We start from the raw sequence: 16,144 nt of genomic DNA on the forward strand, positions 1-16,144 counted from the left end.
ACAACCGGCCCTAAGTTTTACACTTTTTATTATTAGAAATATCTTAAAGTTAAATACATCTTAAAGGTGAAATGCAGTTCTCTCGCACATCGTTATCAATCGCACATCGCGCGTTCAAAATTATCTTTCACGTTCCAATTGTTATCTCAACTTGGCCGAACTGTCGGAGTAGGTGGTCGATCCTTCGGAGCTGTAGCAAACGCTATGCTGTGAATAAAATTTGCAGTTATAGAAAGGTAACGCAAAATAAAATAGCTATTTGCTGTGAAATCTTAACCTCTGTTTCTTGAAGTCTCTCCAGTACTTAAAAAAATATGAAAAATATATTTGCTCGTACGTTAGCTGTATAGCCAAATGTAATATGACTAAATAATGAAATAAATCATAATCATTTACGCTATGCTGTGAATAAAATTTGCAATTATAGAAAGATAGCGCAAAATAAAATAGCTATTTGCCGTGAAATCTTAAACCTCGTTTCTTGAAGTCTCTCCAGTACTTAAAAAAATATGAAAAATACATTTGCTCGTACGTTAACTGTATAGCCAAATGTAATATGACTAAATAATGAAATAAATCATAAATCATTTACTTTGAAAATCGGACGACCTCTAGGCATTCCTAATTGCGGGGCGGAGGTGGATTTAGCGTATTTCTTTTTCCTGTCGATTAAAATAATCTCATGTAAAATCGCAAAATAATGCAACGCGACATGATCAGTTCAGTGATTATAATACAAGCAGGATTATTCTAATTTATTAACGAATGAGATATTAAAAGAATGCAGCAAAATAACATAGTTAAAATAAAAAAATACGCCCACGGATAAATTTTGCTGCTATCACTGACGACGTCCTTGCTGTTGTAACTGATTGCAGCCAAGCAACGTTCCTCGTCCGCCTGCTTCTGGCATCCCCCTGGGCATCGCCCAAACCTATCTCTCCACCATTCCTTCAATTTTTCAACCACGCCCTTACGCAACGGCTTCGAGGGGCACGTATCCGGCTGGCAATACTCCGCGTTCTCGTAGAGTACCGCGAATCTGAAAACAAAGAGAAAAACATTCATTCTTCTAAAAAAAAAAGGGTAAACGAGAAAGCAAGAAATTTAAATAATTTTAACAACTTAAAATCAAGCTAGATATTTAGTATAAACATTTCCAAGTTAGATGCAATGTGACACAAAAAAGGATAAGTGAAAGAATACAACGCCTTAACTTACGGTGTAATCTTTGGTTTGCAGGGTGGACAGTCCTCGGAGGGCTTGGTGAGGAATCTATAGCACACTACAATCAAACCTACCAGTAACCACAATACCAGCACAGATACTATTGCTATAATCACGAGTTCCGTGGGTCCGAGCGTCATTGTTCTGTCGTCTAAATTCAATCAGTACAAATGTAATTATTTTACAATTTCGCCATTAAATTGCCAAATTGAGCAGTTAATTAGAAATTAGTACTATTACATTAGTGATACGAAGGCAAAAAAGTCGTGTTGTGTGACGAGGAAACCTACTTTCTTTGTAAAACGACGGTGCACTCTCATCCATCTGACTCGCACGCCCCGTACCTACTTTAGGCATAACTTGATAAGTACCACTTGTTCTGCTCTTCATAATATCGCCGCCAATATCTAAGAAATCATGTCGTAAGACGTATGCTATAAAATCATTTGTAAGAAAAACAGAATAACCGATATGTACATTTTTTAGAAAACCGGTGTATTATATTGCCACAAGAAATTTATTGAGGATTATAGAGCTTTTAAAATGATTATTTCATTAATTAATTTATTTTCTCTCTCTCCCCTAAAACTTGAAATACAAAATTTGGAGGATCATTCATTAACTTTCTCTGATGTGATTATTTGATTTTGTAAAACAAAAATTTTCCAAGAAACACCGTATGCACGTTAAGAAAATTATATGAAGCAAAATGCACAGGGTCATTTTGATTTCCGAGATGCATCAAAGAGTTAGTGGACACGCGTTTATATTTTACACCTCTTAAAAGCGCCCGTGAAATCATGCACGAATTTGCGAACACGGTCAGAGAAATGTTACCAAAGGCTGCAGTTTCTTAGCTATACGAACGCTTAAACGGAATAACATATCGACCTCGTTCATTTTCAAACGCGGCGAATTGCAGGCAACGAAAGACCGTCATGAAATATTACCTGATTCTCGCAAGGTAGCCATTACTCGGAGGACACCGCCGAATGCTGGATACCACTTCTCGTCGTCTAGGTGTCGACGTACCTGAAATGCGAAAGATATTCTCTTTTGTGTTTCTCGTTCAAAATTAATCTCGAGCAACCACATCAAAAATTAGAAAATGAAAAATCTATAAAGAAGGGAAAAGGCATACTTTTTCTAACATGGGTGTTTTAGAATTATTTTTTCTTTCACGATATTTTATACAATTTACATTTGAGTTTCATTATTTTTCGTCGATAATCTGCTTACGTATATAATCTGCTTACAGATTGTTGCAACCAGGTGTAGAAGTTTCTGTTGAACGTTCGCAGGCGCGTTTTCGTGTTCGATCGCGAGGTGATGCACTTCACGCTGGCGATGTAGTACTTCACGAGGGCGAAAGCTGATTTTTCCGAGTACAATGATTGCAGGCTGTCGGTTTTGAAGGGCAGCGCGATGCTAGATAAAAAATGACGTGTTGAAGCTATTTCATCACCGAGGCATTCTTACAGATTGCCACTCGATAACTACCTGTTAGGCTCTGCTTCATTATCGAGAAACGGGAGAGGTATTATGACTTCGCTCGTCGTAGCTTCGTTACCTTGGCAAAATAAAAAAATCTAGTAATAATTGATACTCTTACAAAGCCTTCTCCCCTCCCACGTACTATTACAAAATTTTAATACTGCCAGTATTAAATTTTTGTAAAGGTATGTGGCACTTAAATGGAATTATAATAGAAATAAACCGTGACACGAGAGAAATCAATTGTCATAAATAATGCCAATTTTACATAAACAATAGTCGTTTCAATCTGTTTGCAGAACAAATTAATTTAATCTTTACTATACCTAATTTAATTTTAGTTATATAAATTACAAATCTTTATACAAAAATAGTATCCTATTTTTTTATTTTTTATTATATTTAATGGCAATGGTTGTACTGCTTTTAGCTTTCATTTGTGTGTCAGCCACGTGGAATACTAAAATAGTACTAAATATCGTTTAAAGTTAAACTCTCGTTCCTTCATTCTCACCGTCAACCGCACGTCTGGAATGTCCTCGCTTCATCGTAGATCGTTTCCTTTTTCTGAATGTGAAGCTGCGGTAATCGTCGCCATCATGTTCGGAAGCTATTTTTATTTATAAAAACAGCAACTAATTATCAGTTTCTTTGCGATCTCAAATTAAAATACAGTTTTTAATTTGCAATTAAATTAAAAAATCAATATTTCTTTAAATAACAAAAACTCATAACTTTGCTTTTTCTTTTAGTAAAATGCTTATTGCTTTCAATAAAATTAACTCTCGAAGTAATATATATTTAATATGCATAAATTTATTATATGTATATGCATGTATATATATATATATATATATATATATATATATAATTTTATTAATTTTTTACAAATGATTTTTTTAGTATTATATATAATATATATATATATATATTATATATAATACTAAAAAATCATTTGTAAAAAATTAATAAAACATCGAAAAACATAATAATAATTATAAAATACGAAAAAATATGAGAGAAGATATCACAATTATACAAAATATAATTGCAGTGAGTTATAATTTGTTTTTGAAAATTTCTTTGGATCAGGTTCGAAAAGATTTAACAATCATACATACATGCCGAGTACGTAATGAGCCCATTGCAGGCAACTGACGTTTTTGGTGGTGTAATTATGATGGAAGGTATTCTAATATTTCCAAAGTCTTGTCTAGACTTCGACCAGCCGGCGCCATTTGTCCGAAGGAAGGCCTTCAACTCGTCGAAGAGCTCGAACAGCATCTTCGCGTTGCGATACTTGATGTTACCGGCATAATATGAGTGCTTTGTGATGGGAAGGATGTAGGCTCGTAAATAACCGCCCAGAGTGTCCGCCAAAGCTTTCAGCATCAAATGCTTCGTTTTACCCACGGACAGCCTCCGTACGCTCTCGAGGCATATGTGAAAATAGTCCATGAGATGCACTATGTACTGATCATTCCGAGGATCGATAACATTCACCTGGCAGAGAGGAAAATCTTTTAGATAGCTTTCTATGTGCTTCTTTAAGAAAGACACTCACTCTTCATTATAAAAAACTATCTTTAAACATTTTCATTGAAATCTGAAAATGTCGACCTTTAATTATAAATTTAATTATAAATGAAAAAATAAAAGATACATTCCCTCTCTAGAAATCAAGAGGATTTCTCATACCTTTTATCTATAATGAAATACTGTTTCACTTTTCATAACATGCTTTATTTTGTTTTGACGAGATTTTTAAAAGATAATCTTTTCATTTTCTTACATCGGGGAGAATATTTTGAAACATCTTCCGGCTATTAAGCATAGTAAATCCCTCGCTTGTCCAGCATTGCTTTCCATAATAGTTTCTTTCGAATAAAACGGTACCAATATTTTTATCGTGCTTAAAAGATTTAGCTTCAATTATTCTGTTAGAAAAACGGAATATAAAAGGCATTGAAACTTTATAACGCGGTTGCATTTGATGTAAATGAATTTAATTTAAACAAAGAAAAATTCATTTATTTAAGTATGAATAATATTGACATTGCACAAAATGTAGAGGCTTAATTATTAAATGACATATACTTTTATCAAATGTAACAAACCTTTTACCGAAGATACTGCTTATAAATATGCCAAAAAGCCATAAGAAACATATATTCATACTCTGACACAAGAATTCTAAATGTTTAACCACCTGATTTTTTTTCGCGGGTATCTTGGATGCTTTTGACAAGCTTATAGCGGTTTGCGTCCATTATTCTATTACAATCATTATATTCCTATATTTCCTATGCGTATTACTTCATATTCATAAAACTACAACTTCAGACATGATTCTTCTCTCTTTACGAACGTAAATTTAAAAAATTAAAAAAATTAATCATATGTGTACATATACCCGAAAAATGTTGCATAAAAAATAAGAAACATCTAATAATATAATGTAGAAATAAAGTACGAAAGAATATGGGAGAGAATAACACAATTACACAAGATATAACCGTGTTATATTAGTAGATTAAATATATTCATTTGATTACACAGAAATAATTTCATAACAATATATGATATTACATGTACCATAAATCCATACAATTTTAAAGTTACTGTATTAATATTTGATTATCAGTTTGATAATTTAAATCAAGTTACAATGGTATATACTATAGTAATAACTAAAGTCAAATACAATGCTTTCTATTACTACAAATTGTGTAATATATGAAACAAGAGAAAAATACCTAGTGATAATGATAATGATATATTTTTATCACTTACGTCGGTACGTTCTGTAAAATTATTTCTAATTATTAGAAAATTAAGCGCTTGGTGCTTTTGTGCTCATTTTACACAAAAATCGCAATTGCAAGAATTTTATCTCGTCCGTGTTGAGTTTTACTACTCCCTCTTGATTGTCGATCGAAAGTAAAGTGCCGACAGCTTCACGGTCTTCACCTAGAATCACTTTAACTCGATCGCCACGTGACGGTACTACAGGTTCCAGTTGATCGCATATTAGATTTACAACTCGATCTTCGGTAGGTAGATAAACGGTGCACATACCGCCCTAACAAATAAATATTTATCATTCTTGGAAAAAAAATCAAAAAGATGCATATAAAATATCGTATATATAAATTGATATTGCAATATCTCACACTAAGTCAGAATCGACACACAATCACTTACTGAAATTCCTCGAATAATTGCTTGTTGTCCAGCAAGCGCAGGATCATCATGGGAGTCACGAATACGTACTTCGATATCCGTCGTATGCCAATCTGAGCTACCTATGACACCAGAACTAATATCCATTCCTGAAGGTGTTTGTGGATTGTACGGGCTACTTGGTATTCCTGCCAAAATTACAAATTATGTTATACAGAGTTCATAACTTGTTGCGAAATCGAAAATTTGCTTCTCTTAAGGAGAACGTGTCGCTCTTTGTAAAAACAGTCAACTCATAAATTCGATTCCGACTTATGTGCGTCTTGATTAAGACATTAATTGAATAATTATTAAAATAATTAAAAAACAATTATGTTGTTAAATTATTCAACTAAAAATTCAAATATGTAAGAATTTACAAATCCCTATCTACTTATTAAAATTTTGTTTTTCCTTTCATCGTTATATTACTTACCAGGTGTCATAGGACTGTAACCCATGGGAGAAGGAGTCGCGAATGCTCCATGTGGACTGGTAGTGTACCCAGTACCACTCGGGGATGGAGTAGCAACATAGCCTGTTGGACTCGGGCTCGCTGTAGCACTGCCTGCAGGACTCGGACTTGGTTGATATGAACTGAAGCTTTGTTCTGAGCCGTACATGGTACCTGGAGTCTGTGGAGTAAACGGTCCTCCAGTAGAAGGATATCCGGGACCGTAACTGGGCGAACCACCCTCTTCTATACTGTAACTGTCGAAATCGTTCGTTCTGGCAGGTGTGTTAGTAACCGTCGGATCCCAGGCTCCAGATTGTCCTGGTGTTCGCGATCCATCGTGAGAGGGTGTCATTGAACCATAATGAGGAGTACGAGAGCCGTCTATAACATTGAAATTAAAAAAGTATTTTCCATATTTTATTTAAAAAAATATATGTATGTAAAAAAAAATATACTCACTTTCGTACATAGGTGTCTGGGAACCGTGCATAGGTGTTTTTGATCCATCTCTCGCGTACATTGGCGTTTGTCCACCAGCTCCATAAGCCGGAGTTCTGTTGTAACTGCTGAAGCCACCATCCTTTGTCGGAACACCGACGTTTGCTATGTGAGATCGATCGACGGAGATTGTCTGACATGTAGAGTGCAGTTCTACGCGCGCTGTTGTCTCTGTCGCATCTTTTACAATACCCACGTTTCCTTTGTATGGGCCACCTGTTATTTTAATGGTGGTTCCAATTAATTCTCTATCGCGTCTCGCACCGCCACCGCCACGACCTCTGCCTCTTCCGCCTCCACCACCACCTCGTCCAAAACCGCCTCTGCAAGATCGATTAATCGTTTATATAGAAATAAACTTTAAAAGAATCAATGAGATTATAGAATAAAACCAAAAGACCATACCCACTAGGATGCATCGGGGATGCAATTCTAGGCGACATAAATCCTGCTACTGGTGACATGGAATTAATAGAAGTAGTCTTATTTCCACCAGACAGCTGTAAATGTCTAGTCTTGCACACAAATATTCCACCGTTATCGACAAACATTCTCGAGTGCAAAAAGGCAAAACTTCTATACAGATGTTTAATTTCGCCACCTCGACCCGCATGCGGTCCATCGACTACTTTAACGATGTCTTTTTTCTGTATAGTATTCTGTTGCGAGTCCAAGGCAACCGCGTTTCTGTTTTCTCGGCGCTTTGTAAGACCCTGTGGTCGCGCTTCGACTACTTTACCGTGCATAGAAAGTACATGGAAATTTTCACGTTCTAATCGAACGATAACACCGACTGTTTGTGCATCAAGCTGCACCAAGTCCCCCCATTGAAATTGTCCTAGGCTATCAACACCAGTAGCCATGTCAGAGCACAATTGTAAATCTCTTGGAAGTACTTCGAGTTCGTGCATTGACAAATCGGAGAATAAAACCACTCGATTCTGTTCCACTCTAACAATTAAACCTGTATCACCTTCGTATCTTCCTGCTACAACCTGAAGATTAAATTAAAATATTTTAGTGCTGTGACGTCGTGAAAAATTTTATTTTAAAAATGTGCCATTTCGAAAATTTTACCTTAACGTGATCGCCTTGCGTAAAGTATTTTCGTAACTCTGAGGCCTGGAATTCCAAAGCTTCTTTAAGCTCTTCATGCTTCGGCATAACCATAATCATGTTTCCGTCTATGGAAACAATTTTTCCCTGTAGATTTATCAATTCACCCTCGCAAACTTCCACGTTATCTCCATTACTAAAGGAATGAGCTACAGCTTGATCTTCTTTTCCAGAAGTTCCCGTTCCTGGCGCGCCACTTAAATCTATCTCGACACCTTCTGGCGCTTCTTCAAATCTCTCCAATTCAGAAAGTGTAGGTTTCACACCTTCCGCGATAATAGCACTTGTGGTAAAATTTTTGTAAAGAAAACTGCAGAAATAAAATAATTTTAATAAAAATTATATAAACATATATAACAATATATAATAGTGGGACATCATGAAACAAACCCTTTACGACTATATCTATTTCCTTCGAAAATAAGAAAATCTCCATCACTGGTAACCTCACCGCCAATAGCACGAATTGCTTCAGGATCGAACGGTTTCGCTGGCGGTCGTCTTTTCTTTTTGCGTTTTAGTGCTTCAGATTCACTTTGCGCTGTTCTCAATGCACCGCGTGGTCTCGTGTAATCAATTCTTGGGAGCAACTTCAAATGAACTTGATTTTGTGCTAAGTCAACATAATCAACCTGAGCTATATCATCTTTGTAAATACCACGTTTTAAACGGACCCATTGCTTAGCTTTCAAACCAGTCTGCTCTTTAACCACTCGCAATACATCCGTCATCTCTTTAATCGGCACCATTTGTTGCTTCCATATACCCATTCTAAGATTCCCGACATTTTCAATAGCAGCTTTTACATGTGGCTGTTTGTAAGCCTCTATGTAAATGTAACCCTTAACACCTTCTGGTGCTACAACAGACTTTATCTGAAGTGGTTCGTCTGAAATTAAAAAGGAAATAAAGAAACTTTTAAAAAATAAGCAATAAAATATAATCAAATATTTTTTAAATTTATATTTCTTACTGGAAAATTGATATGTGATAAATTTTCGCATCAATAAGAGCACAGTAGCTTTTTCCTCTCCTATACGACATTTCACCATCCACAAATTAGGATCTTTCACACCAGGCAGCAGAGTTTGTTGGGTAATTTCGTCACTCATTTCTTCACCGCCGTCACCAAAACGACGAGCGGCGATCGATTCGTCAGCATACTTTTTCCGAAGGTATTCTTCAATTTCGTCCTCTTTCTGCGAACTAGAAAATCCATTTGTTAAAGACAATTAATTTTATTTAAACAAAACATCTCTAAAGTTTTAATGCTTACTCCCAAAGATTTGTGCCTCTGCGCCGTCCTTCAATCTCGCGCGCAGTTGGTCCCAACTCATCCACCTCATTTCCCACAATACCAATTTCTTGGGCACCTTCCTCCCATTCATCATCATCTTCAACTTCATCGTCTACTTCAGCTTCATCTATAATAAAACCTCCAAATCTATCCTTTTTCTTCTTTTTCCTCGGCCTGTCATCATCTTCTTCCTCTTCTTCTTCATCATATTCACTGCTATTGTCCAAATCTTCTCCTGTAATCATAGAGTATAGGCATATAACATTACATATAATAAAAAATTATAAAATAATTTGTAAAAAATATTGCAAAAAGATTTAATTTGCATTTATACACATAAAATTATCTTGCATTTTAGACACTTTATACCTTCAGGTTCCTCTTCCGGTTCCACCACTTCTTCATCTCCTGACCTGACTTCTTCCGCCTCGTCTATCTTGGCATCTCCATCTTCTGATCTGTTAATAAAGTAAGCAGAATGTATAAGGTAATTATTTTTTAATTTGTTATCAATTAAACAATTGCACTATACAAAAATTTGTTATGTAAAAACATACATTACGTGATTAAGCAACCAATAAATTAAAAAAACTTATCTATAATCATGCCTTAATATAACTTGTATTATAAATATTTAAAATAAGACAAACTACTTTAGATATATTTCAGAAACATCCAAGATTTTCTATAACTCTATGCTTCCAATACAAAAAAACATCTTAATATTCTTTTTAAAATGTAAAAAAAAATATTTTTTAATTCACAAAATTATTAAAAAATTTAATTTTTTAACATATACTTTCTGTTTTGTAAAAATTAAATATCTTAGAAAGGGAAGAAATAATCAATATTACAGAAGCTTTATATAGGTTATGTTCCAGTAAAAGAAATAAAACGTAATAAAATTTAAAAACAATATTTTTTGGATCTGCGACAAAAATTAGTTAATGCTACACTTAAAATTATTTATTACTTGCCGACACAGATTTGATAATGAGCCCTACATGTCACATACAGTTCTTACGTACAATTTGATATGCTTCGAGTATTTTGGACTCACCCAGACGGTGATCGGGAACGCGATCGAGATCTGGATGGACTCCTAGATCCCGAGCTTCGTGAGGGACTTCTGCTGCGAGAGACGCTTCGAGATCTTCCTCCGACGCTTCCTGCATCGCTAACACCTGCAAAAGTGTGTATCTTTGCGTTATCTACGTTAAACTTTGACTAGCACTAACCTCTATTCGAGAAATTACCCACCTTCTGAATCTGACATATTGAACGTGATTAAACGTTATTTTTCTATAAAGAAATCTTTTTATTAACAAGATCTTGTTTATTTATTTTTGATCTGGATAAAGAGATCTGGATGGATTCCTAGATCCTAAGTTTTGCGAGGCGTTTCTTGGCTTCTACTACGAGTCGCGAGAGACACGAAACCAAAATCGCTTCGACACCTTCGAGTCCGACCACTCCGATGTCTCCGACCAGAGACTGCCAAACGCCGAACGCATGCGCAGACGTGGAATGTCGGCCGTCGTTAGTGGTTAGGGCCTTTATGTTTAGAAAACACAAGTGATCACTTGATCAGTGAGCGTCAGTGATTATTGGTCCTTACTGTTAGATCTCTAAATTTAGACCAATTATATTAGCGAATTACTCAACTATTGTGCAATGGTTGTGTCTTCTGAGAACGTAGCCAATTATTAGGTTTGTTTTTTATTCCTGCACTGTTGCACTAGTGCAATAAATTAGAATAAAAAAAAAATGTTTTATTCTAACTTCTAACTTATTGCACCATTAAAAATAATAGTTTAAAGCCCGGTTCCACAACTCACGGGTAAATTAACTGGCCAATCGTATTTGTTAATTTTGCTTACCAACAAATACGATTGGTCAATTTCAATGGAATAATCGGCCAGTTAATTTAACCATGAGTTGTGAAACCGGGCCTAAGAAAATTATTTACCTAACATTTATTCAATGTTTATATGTATATTTATTTTATATTCAAAAAAGTATTTAAAATAATATTAAAAAATATTTATTTAATATTAATTTAATATTTAAGTTACAATAATTAATTCTTTAAAATAATTATTTGGGACAAATTATATTATTTTTAAACTTGACTTTTTATTCTAAAAGTCAAAACAGCAAAAAAAAGAATAATGTTATGTATCAATTAATGCATCAGTTATTTTATTAATTTCTATAAATGCTATTCTGCAGGAACGGATTGTGGTTAGAAACAAAGATATATAATTTGTTTTCGTATTTGAAAATTATAAATCGAGTCCCTGGAGAAGAGTGGATTTCTGCCTATAAAGTGGATTTAAGCCTACAAAGCTAGGTAGCAAATCACCTAGGTAACAAATAAACAAGAGAGTTATAACCACCGTCAAAAAAATTCCATTAAAAGCATCGAATATCCTCCGCGTTCTCGATATGTCCGAAGATATCGCGAAAACTCTTCTAGTGCAATATTATGGAATTTCTAATGGGACCAAAGCCGAAAAATTTCCATCGATCCAAGAATGTGCGGGCAGCGTAGAGAACGAATCAGACAAATTGATCGGCGAGCAATCAACCTTGGACACAAACGATGATGACATGTCCAGGGAAACAGAGGAGCAGGTGGGACTCTTCCACTGTTATTATATGTGCTGAAATTGAAGTTATTTTTTATAAATAACAATAATATAATGATATCGCGTTTACGATAAACATAAGTAAAAAATCGCATTATTTCGGAACAGCATCATAGATAATAGTTCTCTTTTTAATTTTAATAATTAAAATATTTATACTGTTGCTGTCATAAATATGAGTTTGCATAAATTATAAAATAGCAACTGTTTTAAATTTAAAAAATCTAAAGTCTTTATTGTTTAATTTAGTTTAATCAAAACCTTTTTTATTTAAAATTTAAGAATATATGTAACAAAAATATTTTATTAATATTAATATTAGAAGATTTGTATTATAATTATTTATAGGAAACATTGCAATAAATGTGAGAAAAGAAGTTTATATTTCGATTTTGCTACAAAATATGTACACAACAATATTACCTTAACGTGTGCTAATAATAGTACCTTAATGTTATACAGGAAAATGACACTGAAAACAAAGAAGAGAATTCTGAGATTGGCACACCGACGAGATCCTCGCGAGCATTGAATTGGGAAGCGCTTGAAGACAATAAAGAAATATCATCTGAATTCGATATTATCTTTGAAGCAAATACAACGGGTAATTTATATGAAAATACTTCTGTTGGCAATGAAACGCATGATCTTGCCACATACAGCAAGACTACTTCTATCACTTTGGGTGAATATGAAACATCATAGATCAAAACTATTTGTATATTTAAACATATATTTTAATATAATATTCTTTACGATATGAAAAGGTCTGGAAGACAATGAAGGGAATGATTCGTATCTCTCGCTTAGCGAAGATGTACTACCGGACAGCGCTTCGGACGTTTCTTCAATAACGGGAAAGAAAAGAATGAAGAAATCTACGGTTACATTTGTTCCGCCTTCAACGCCGCCGCTAAGCAGAACTCCGATATATAATGAGACTTTTGTAGATTTAACGAGCACTGGCCTTATGTCGCTTCCTATTGAAACGATAGAAAAATATCCTACAATACAAGTACAAATGCAGTGATCTTTGAAATCAGAAACGTTTGCAAGATTTATTAAATTCAGATTTCTTTTAATTCTTGCAACGTGACTCTTACGTCATCGTTGTTTTATTTTATGTGTTAAATAATTTATTCAATTTTAGATGTTGTATCTAGAGAACAACAATCTCTCTGAGCTTCCCGAGAAGATTTTCGTTATTTTGCAACATTTACGGTGGCTGGACATTCGAAATAATCTACTGACAAGTTTACCTACGAGCATTAAATCGCATCCTTCACTAGAGACCATCTTGTTGCAAGGAAATAAAATTGAGAAGTTACCATTAGAACTTGGTAAGTGATTAAGTGTATAACAATTATTCTATTAGTAATTTTCTTATATAATAACTGCATTTCTATTGTAGGTCTAGTGCCAAAACTTAAAACTCTTAATATAGCGCATAATCCTATTACTACACCTCCAAAAGACATTATTGCTCTCGGATGCTCGAGTATTCTCAACTACCTCCGGTCTGAATGGAATAAATTGCATCCAAATGAGTCCGTGACGTTTGTGGAACGTAAGAATCTTAAATTTGTATTCCGTAATGCAATTTTGACACATTATGTATATATAAACTTGTGTATTAATTGATGAACAGTGCACTAATTGAAATTAAATCAAATTGATTGTAGAGAAGATCGAACCAAAGGCATCAACGATCTTGTGTTATCGATCTCCGCGTGAAAAGCAATGGAAATTATCAAAAGTTCCGCGGCGATTATCAAAAAGTACAAATGATATTGGCAGTTCGTTCAAAAACTCTGCGATCAAGAAGAAAAGTAGAACTTATAAGCCTAGTAACAGGTATAGCAATATGGATAATGATACTTTTCTGGAGAATTTGGTAAATAGTATCAGTGATACACATAACAATAGTGCGGCAGGCTCTCTTTGCGCATCGTGTGCACGAAATTTTGCTATACGATGCAAGGACGCGAATAACAAGAAAAATGAGAGTAACAATCAAGATGAAAAATGTAACAAGCAGCACGAATTTTTAAAAATGATAGCTTTGTGCCAAGACATCAAAAGAACTTACATCAAGGAAGAAATAGCCGAGGTGGATGCGAAAATCTTGCATTTAACCGGGCCGTCACCCAGATCGTGTTATATTAGGCAAAACGTTACGGAATTAATAACCTATAAGCATTATCGCGAAAAGGAATGTAGAATTAAGCCCATCGCCAATGAGACGAAACACATCGCGCTTATAAAGTCGCATCATTCCACAGTGTTCAACGAGGAAAAAATGAAATGTAGAAACGTTGAACATTCGGAACTGGTTTTCGATATTGTTACAAAAGACATGCGAAGAATGCAGTTGCGACCGATGCAGCTGAAAGATTCACGCAGCATGTTATCATGCTTAGAGAATTATCTTGATATTAAAAAAGCTAATTAGATTTTAACTATATTAAATACTAATTATAATTTAAATATAAAACTTTGTAAAACATTGCTCTGACAAATTTTCTCACAAATTAAAGGAATTTATAAGAAAAATTTTATTTTCTAAATTTATAAATACATATAAAAAATACATTCAATATTTTGTATTTAGATGTGAGGATAAAGGTACTAATATTGTCATGGAACAGCGGTTACAATGGATTTCCAAAGCAAGAGATTTGTTGAACGCACAATCAGCAACAATTCAAAGAATTAAGTAAGATATATACATAAATTGTTTTTACTAATTGTAAACAGTTTGCATGAACTTGTACGTGTTATGCAATATGCAGGGATACAGATACTCTAAAAAAATGGAGACGTGACAAACGAAGTTTCAATAAAAGCATGGAGAAGGTATCGAGAAGAAATGAAGGTATAATAATAAATATCTTTTCATGTAGTAAAAATTAGAATTTGTAACTAAATTTTCTTTCTTATCAGAACATGGTTATTAAATTGAAAATTTAATTGTATTATAAAATATTTTATTATATTACATGTGAAATATTTATCTATTAGATGACATTCCATTTGCAATTGACATTGAAGATTATCCTACAATACAAAAATGTTTACAAAAAGCGGTATGATAACTTAATCTGATATTCATATTTTGTTTAAAAATTTTGAAAAGTCAATGAAAATTCCTTTATTTTTATTTAGGGAGACTGTGCAGACAATCGAAATCAGAAAAGATCACTGTAAGTTCAAATAAATAATTTGTCAAAGTTTAAAGAATAAGTTAATGTAACTTCACTCATTGCATATTTCAGAAATATAAATCAAAAGATTCAAGAATTATCAAAATTCTTGAAAAAACTTGAAATTGCAAAATCTTCTGAAATATTGACACCAAAATCTAAACAAAAATATCTTCAAACTGAAATTGAAAAGGTATGTTCTATATTATTTTGTTTCTCAACCAAAGTTTATTAACAAAATTAAAATTGCTTGATTTATTTCATAGCTTTCTCATTTTCAAAAAGAAGTGCACAATTTAAGAAGATATAATGAAATTATACCAGCTCCAATAAATTCTCTAAATAATTCATCTTAATATTTTTATATTTTCTTTTTTATAAAAATGTTAAAATTAGAAAAAACTCAATGTCAATCTTTGAGATATTTATTTAAATAAAACAAATCTATATCATATACATATACATATATATGTATATATTACAATATTAATTTTACGCCCAGTCTCGATAACACTTGTCAAGATAATCGGAAAGGAAATGGGGGTCTCTTTTTTTCAAACATAATAAAAAAATAAGGTTAAAACTCCAAAAAATGTGTCAGATGTATACATACAGTGCAATCAATGATGAAATAAAATAAGATTATTATGAAAACATGTATACATATGTTTCTAAGATATTTTGTAAGAAATATTAGAATAATTTTGCTAAAGAATCCTTTCCGGTTTCCTTGCCAATGTATACACATTCACATTCGATTCCTTTTTTATTTTATCATAGAGTATAAAAGTTCTAAAAACAATTACCACCAAAATACAAGTAAAATACAGCATAAAAATCTGTGCGACTACAAATGTTTTCTTCCCTTTTGTACATGGCACTCAATAAAGCTTTATAGTAAGGTAAGATTTGGAATTACTGCACAGAATTCTCTTAGAAATCTATTTAAATAGCAGATTACTATATCTCAGTACGGGCA

The 16,144-nt window shown here is 33.5% G+C and overlaps 3 protein-coding genes across 10 annotated transcripts; 1 reads left to right on the forward strand and 2 right to left on the reverse strand.

The window, feature by feature from the left end:
- Positions 1-577: 577 nt before the first annotated feature.
- LOC118646599 lies at positions 578-5,090 on the reverse strand. Its single transcript, XM_036289831.1, has 9 exons — positions 4,839-5,090; positions 4,514-4,658; positions 3,847-4,224; positions 2,484-2,702; positions 2,178-2,259; positions 1,518-1,634; positions 1,222-1,384; positions 818-1,042; positions 578-662 (listed from the first exon to the last, which is right to left on the reverse strand). The coding sequence occupies exons 1-9, from the start codon at positions 4,895-4,897 to the stop codon at positions 578-580; spliced, it is 1,473 nt and encodes a 490-aa protein (XP_036145724.1). The 5' UTR covers positions 4,898-5,090.
- A 136-nt stretch (positions 5,091-5,226) lies between these two features.
- On the reverse strand, positions 5,227-10,787 carry LOC105835233 (transcription elongation factor SPT5). Its single transcript, XM_012678312.3, has 12 exons — positions 10,572-10,787; positions 10,372-10,495; positions 9,681-9,769; positions 9,291-9,546; positions 8,988-9,220; positions 8,405-8,903; positions 7,976-8,324; positions 7,304-7,893; positions 6,860-7,221; positions 6,380-6,781; positions 5,926-6,092; positions 5,227-5,803 (listed from the first exon to the last, which is right to left on the reverse strand). The coding sequence occupies exons 1-12, from the start codon at positions 10,585-10,587 to the stop codon at positions 5,555-5,557; spliced, it is 3,336 nt and encodes a 1,111-aa protein (XP_012533766.1). The 5' UTR covers positions 10,588-10,787; the 3' UTR covers positions 5,227-5,554.
- Positions 10,747-15,737, forward strand: LOC105835234 (cyclic GMP-binding protein C). Of its 8 annotated transcripts, XM_012678314.3 has the most exons (13): positions 10,876-11,021; positions 11,544-11,948; positions 12,425-12,647; positions 12,730-12,977; positions 13,113-13,302; positions 13,374-13,529; positions 13,645-13,816; positions 14,574-14,678; positions 14,755-14,837; positions 14,984-15,048; positions 15,128-15,165; positions 15,238-15,358; positions 15,432-15,737. In XM_012678314.3, exons 2-13 carry the CDS (start codon positions 11,760-11,762, stop codon positions 15,519-15,521), a joined length of 1,680 nt encoding a protein of 559 aa, XP_012533768.1. In that variant the 5' UTR covers positions 10,876-11,021; positions 11,544-11,759; the 3' UTR covers positions 15,522-15,737. The 8 variants fall into 8 exon arrangements, 6 of the variants coding, with proteins under 6 accessions (XP_036149570.1, XP_028045310.1, XP_028045309.1 ...); XM_028189510.2 differs by lacking the exon at positions 15,432-15,737 and having other exon boundaries at positions 14,984-15,379; XR_003625462.2 differs by lacking the exons at positions 14,984-15,048; positions 15,128-15,165; positions 15,238-15,358; positions 15,432-15,737 and having other exon boundaries at positions 10,874-11,021; positions 13,645-14,072; positions 14,755-14,768.
- The last annotated feature ends 407 nt before the right edge of the window (positions 15,738-16,144 follow it).

The sequence above is a fragment of the Monomorium pharaonis genome, chromosome 1, assembly GCF_013373865.1.
Source record: "Monomorium pharaonis isolate MP-MQ-018 chromosome 1, ASM1337386v2, whole genome shotgun sequence".
NCBI classification, from domain to species: Eukaryota; Metazoa; Arthropoda; class Insecta; order Hymenoptera; family Formicidae; genus Monomorium; species Monomorium pharaonis.

What these genes read in the sequence shown, in the direction of transcription:
- LOC118646599 (XM_036289831.1), bottom strand. Translation starts at nt 4,897, where the DNA reads ATGAATATATGTTTCTTATGGCTTTTTGGCATATTTATAAGCAGTATC. An exon ending in AGCAGTATCTTCGGTAAAAG is followed by an intron (nt 4,659 to 4,838) that starts GTTTGTTACATT and finishes TTTTTCTAACAG; the next exon opens with AATAATTGAAGCTAAATCTT. An exon ending in AGCAAAATTTATCCGTGGGC is followed by an intron (nt 663 to 817) that starts GTATTTTTTTAT and finishes TTTAATCGACAG; the next exon opens with GAAAAAGAAATACGCTAAAT.
- LOC105835233 (XM_012678312.3), bottom strand. An exon ending in TTACAGTCCTATGACACCTG is followed by an intron (nt 6,093 to 6,379) that starts GTAAGTAATATA and finishes TAATTTTGGCAG; the next exon opens with GAATACCAAGTAGCCCGTAC. An exon ending in CAATTATTCGAGGAATTTCA is followed by an intron (nt 5,804 to 5,925) that starts GTAAGTGATTGT and finishes TTTATTTGTTAG; the next exon opens with GGCGGTATGTGCACCGTTTA.
- LOC105835234 (XM_036293677.1), top strand. Translation starts at nt 11,760, where the DNA reads ATGTCCGAAGATATCGCGAAAACTCTTCTAGTGCAATATTATGGAATT. An exon ending in CCAGGGAAACAGAGGAGCAG is followed by an intron (nt 11,949 to 12,424) that starts GTGGGACTCTTC and finishes AATGTTATACAG; the next exon opens with GAAAATGACACTGAAAACAA. An exon ending in GAAGTTACCATTAGAACTTG is followed by an intron (nt 13,303 to 13,373) that starts GTAAGTGATTAA and finishes TTTCTATTGTAG; the next exon opens with GTCTAGTGCCAAAACTTAAA.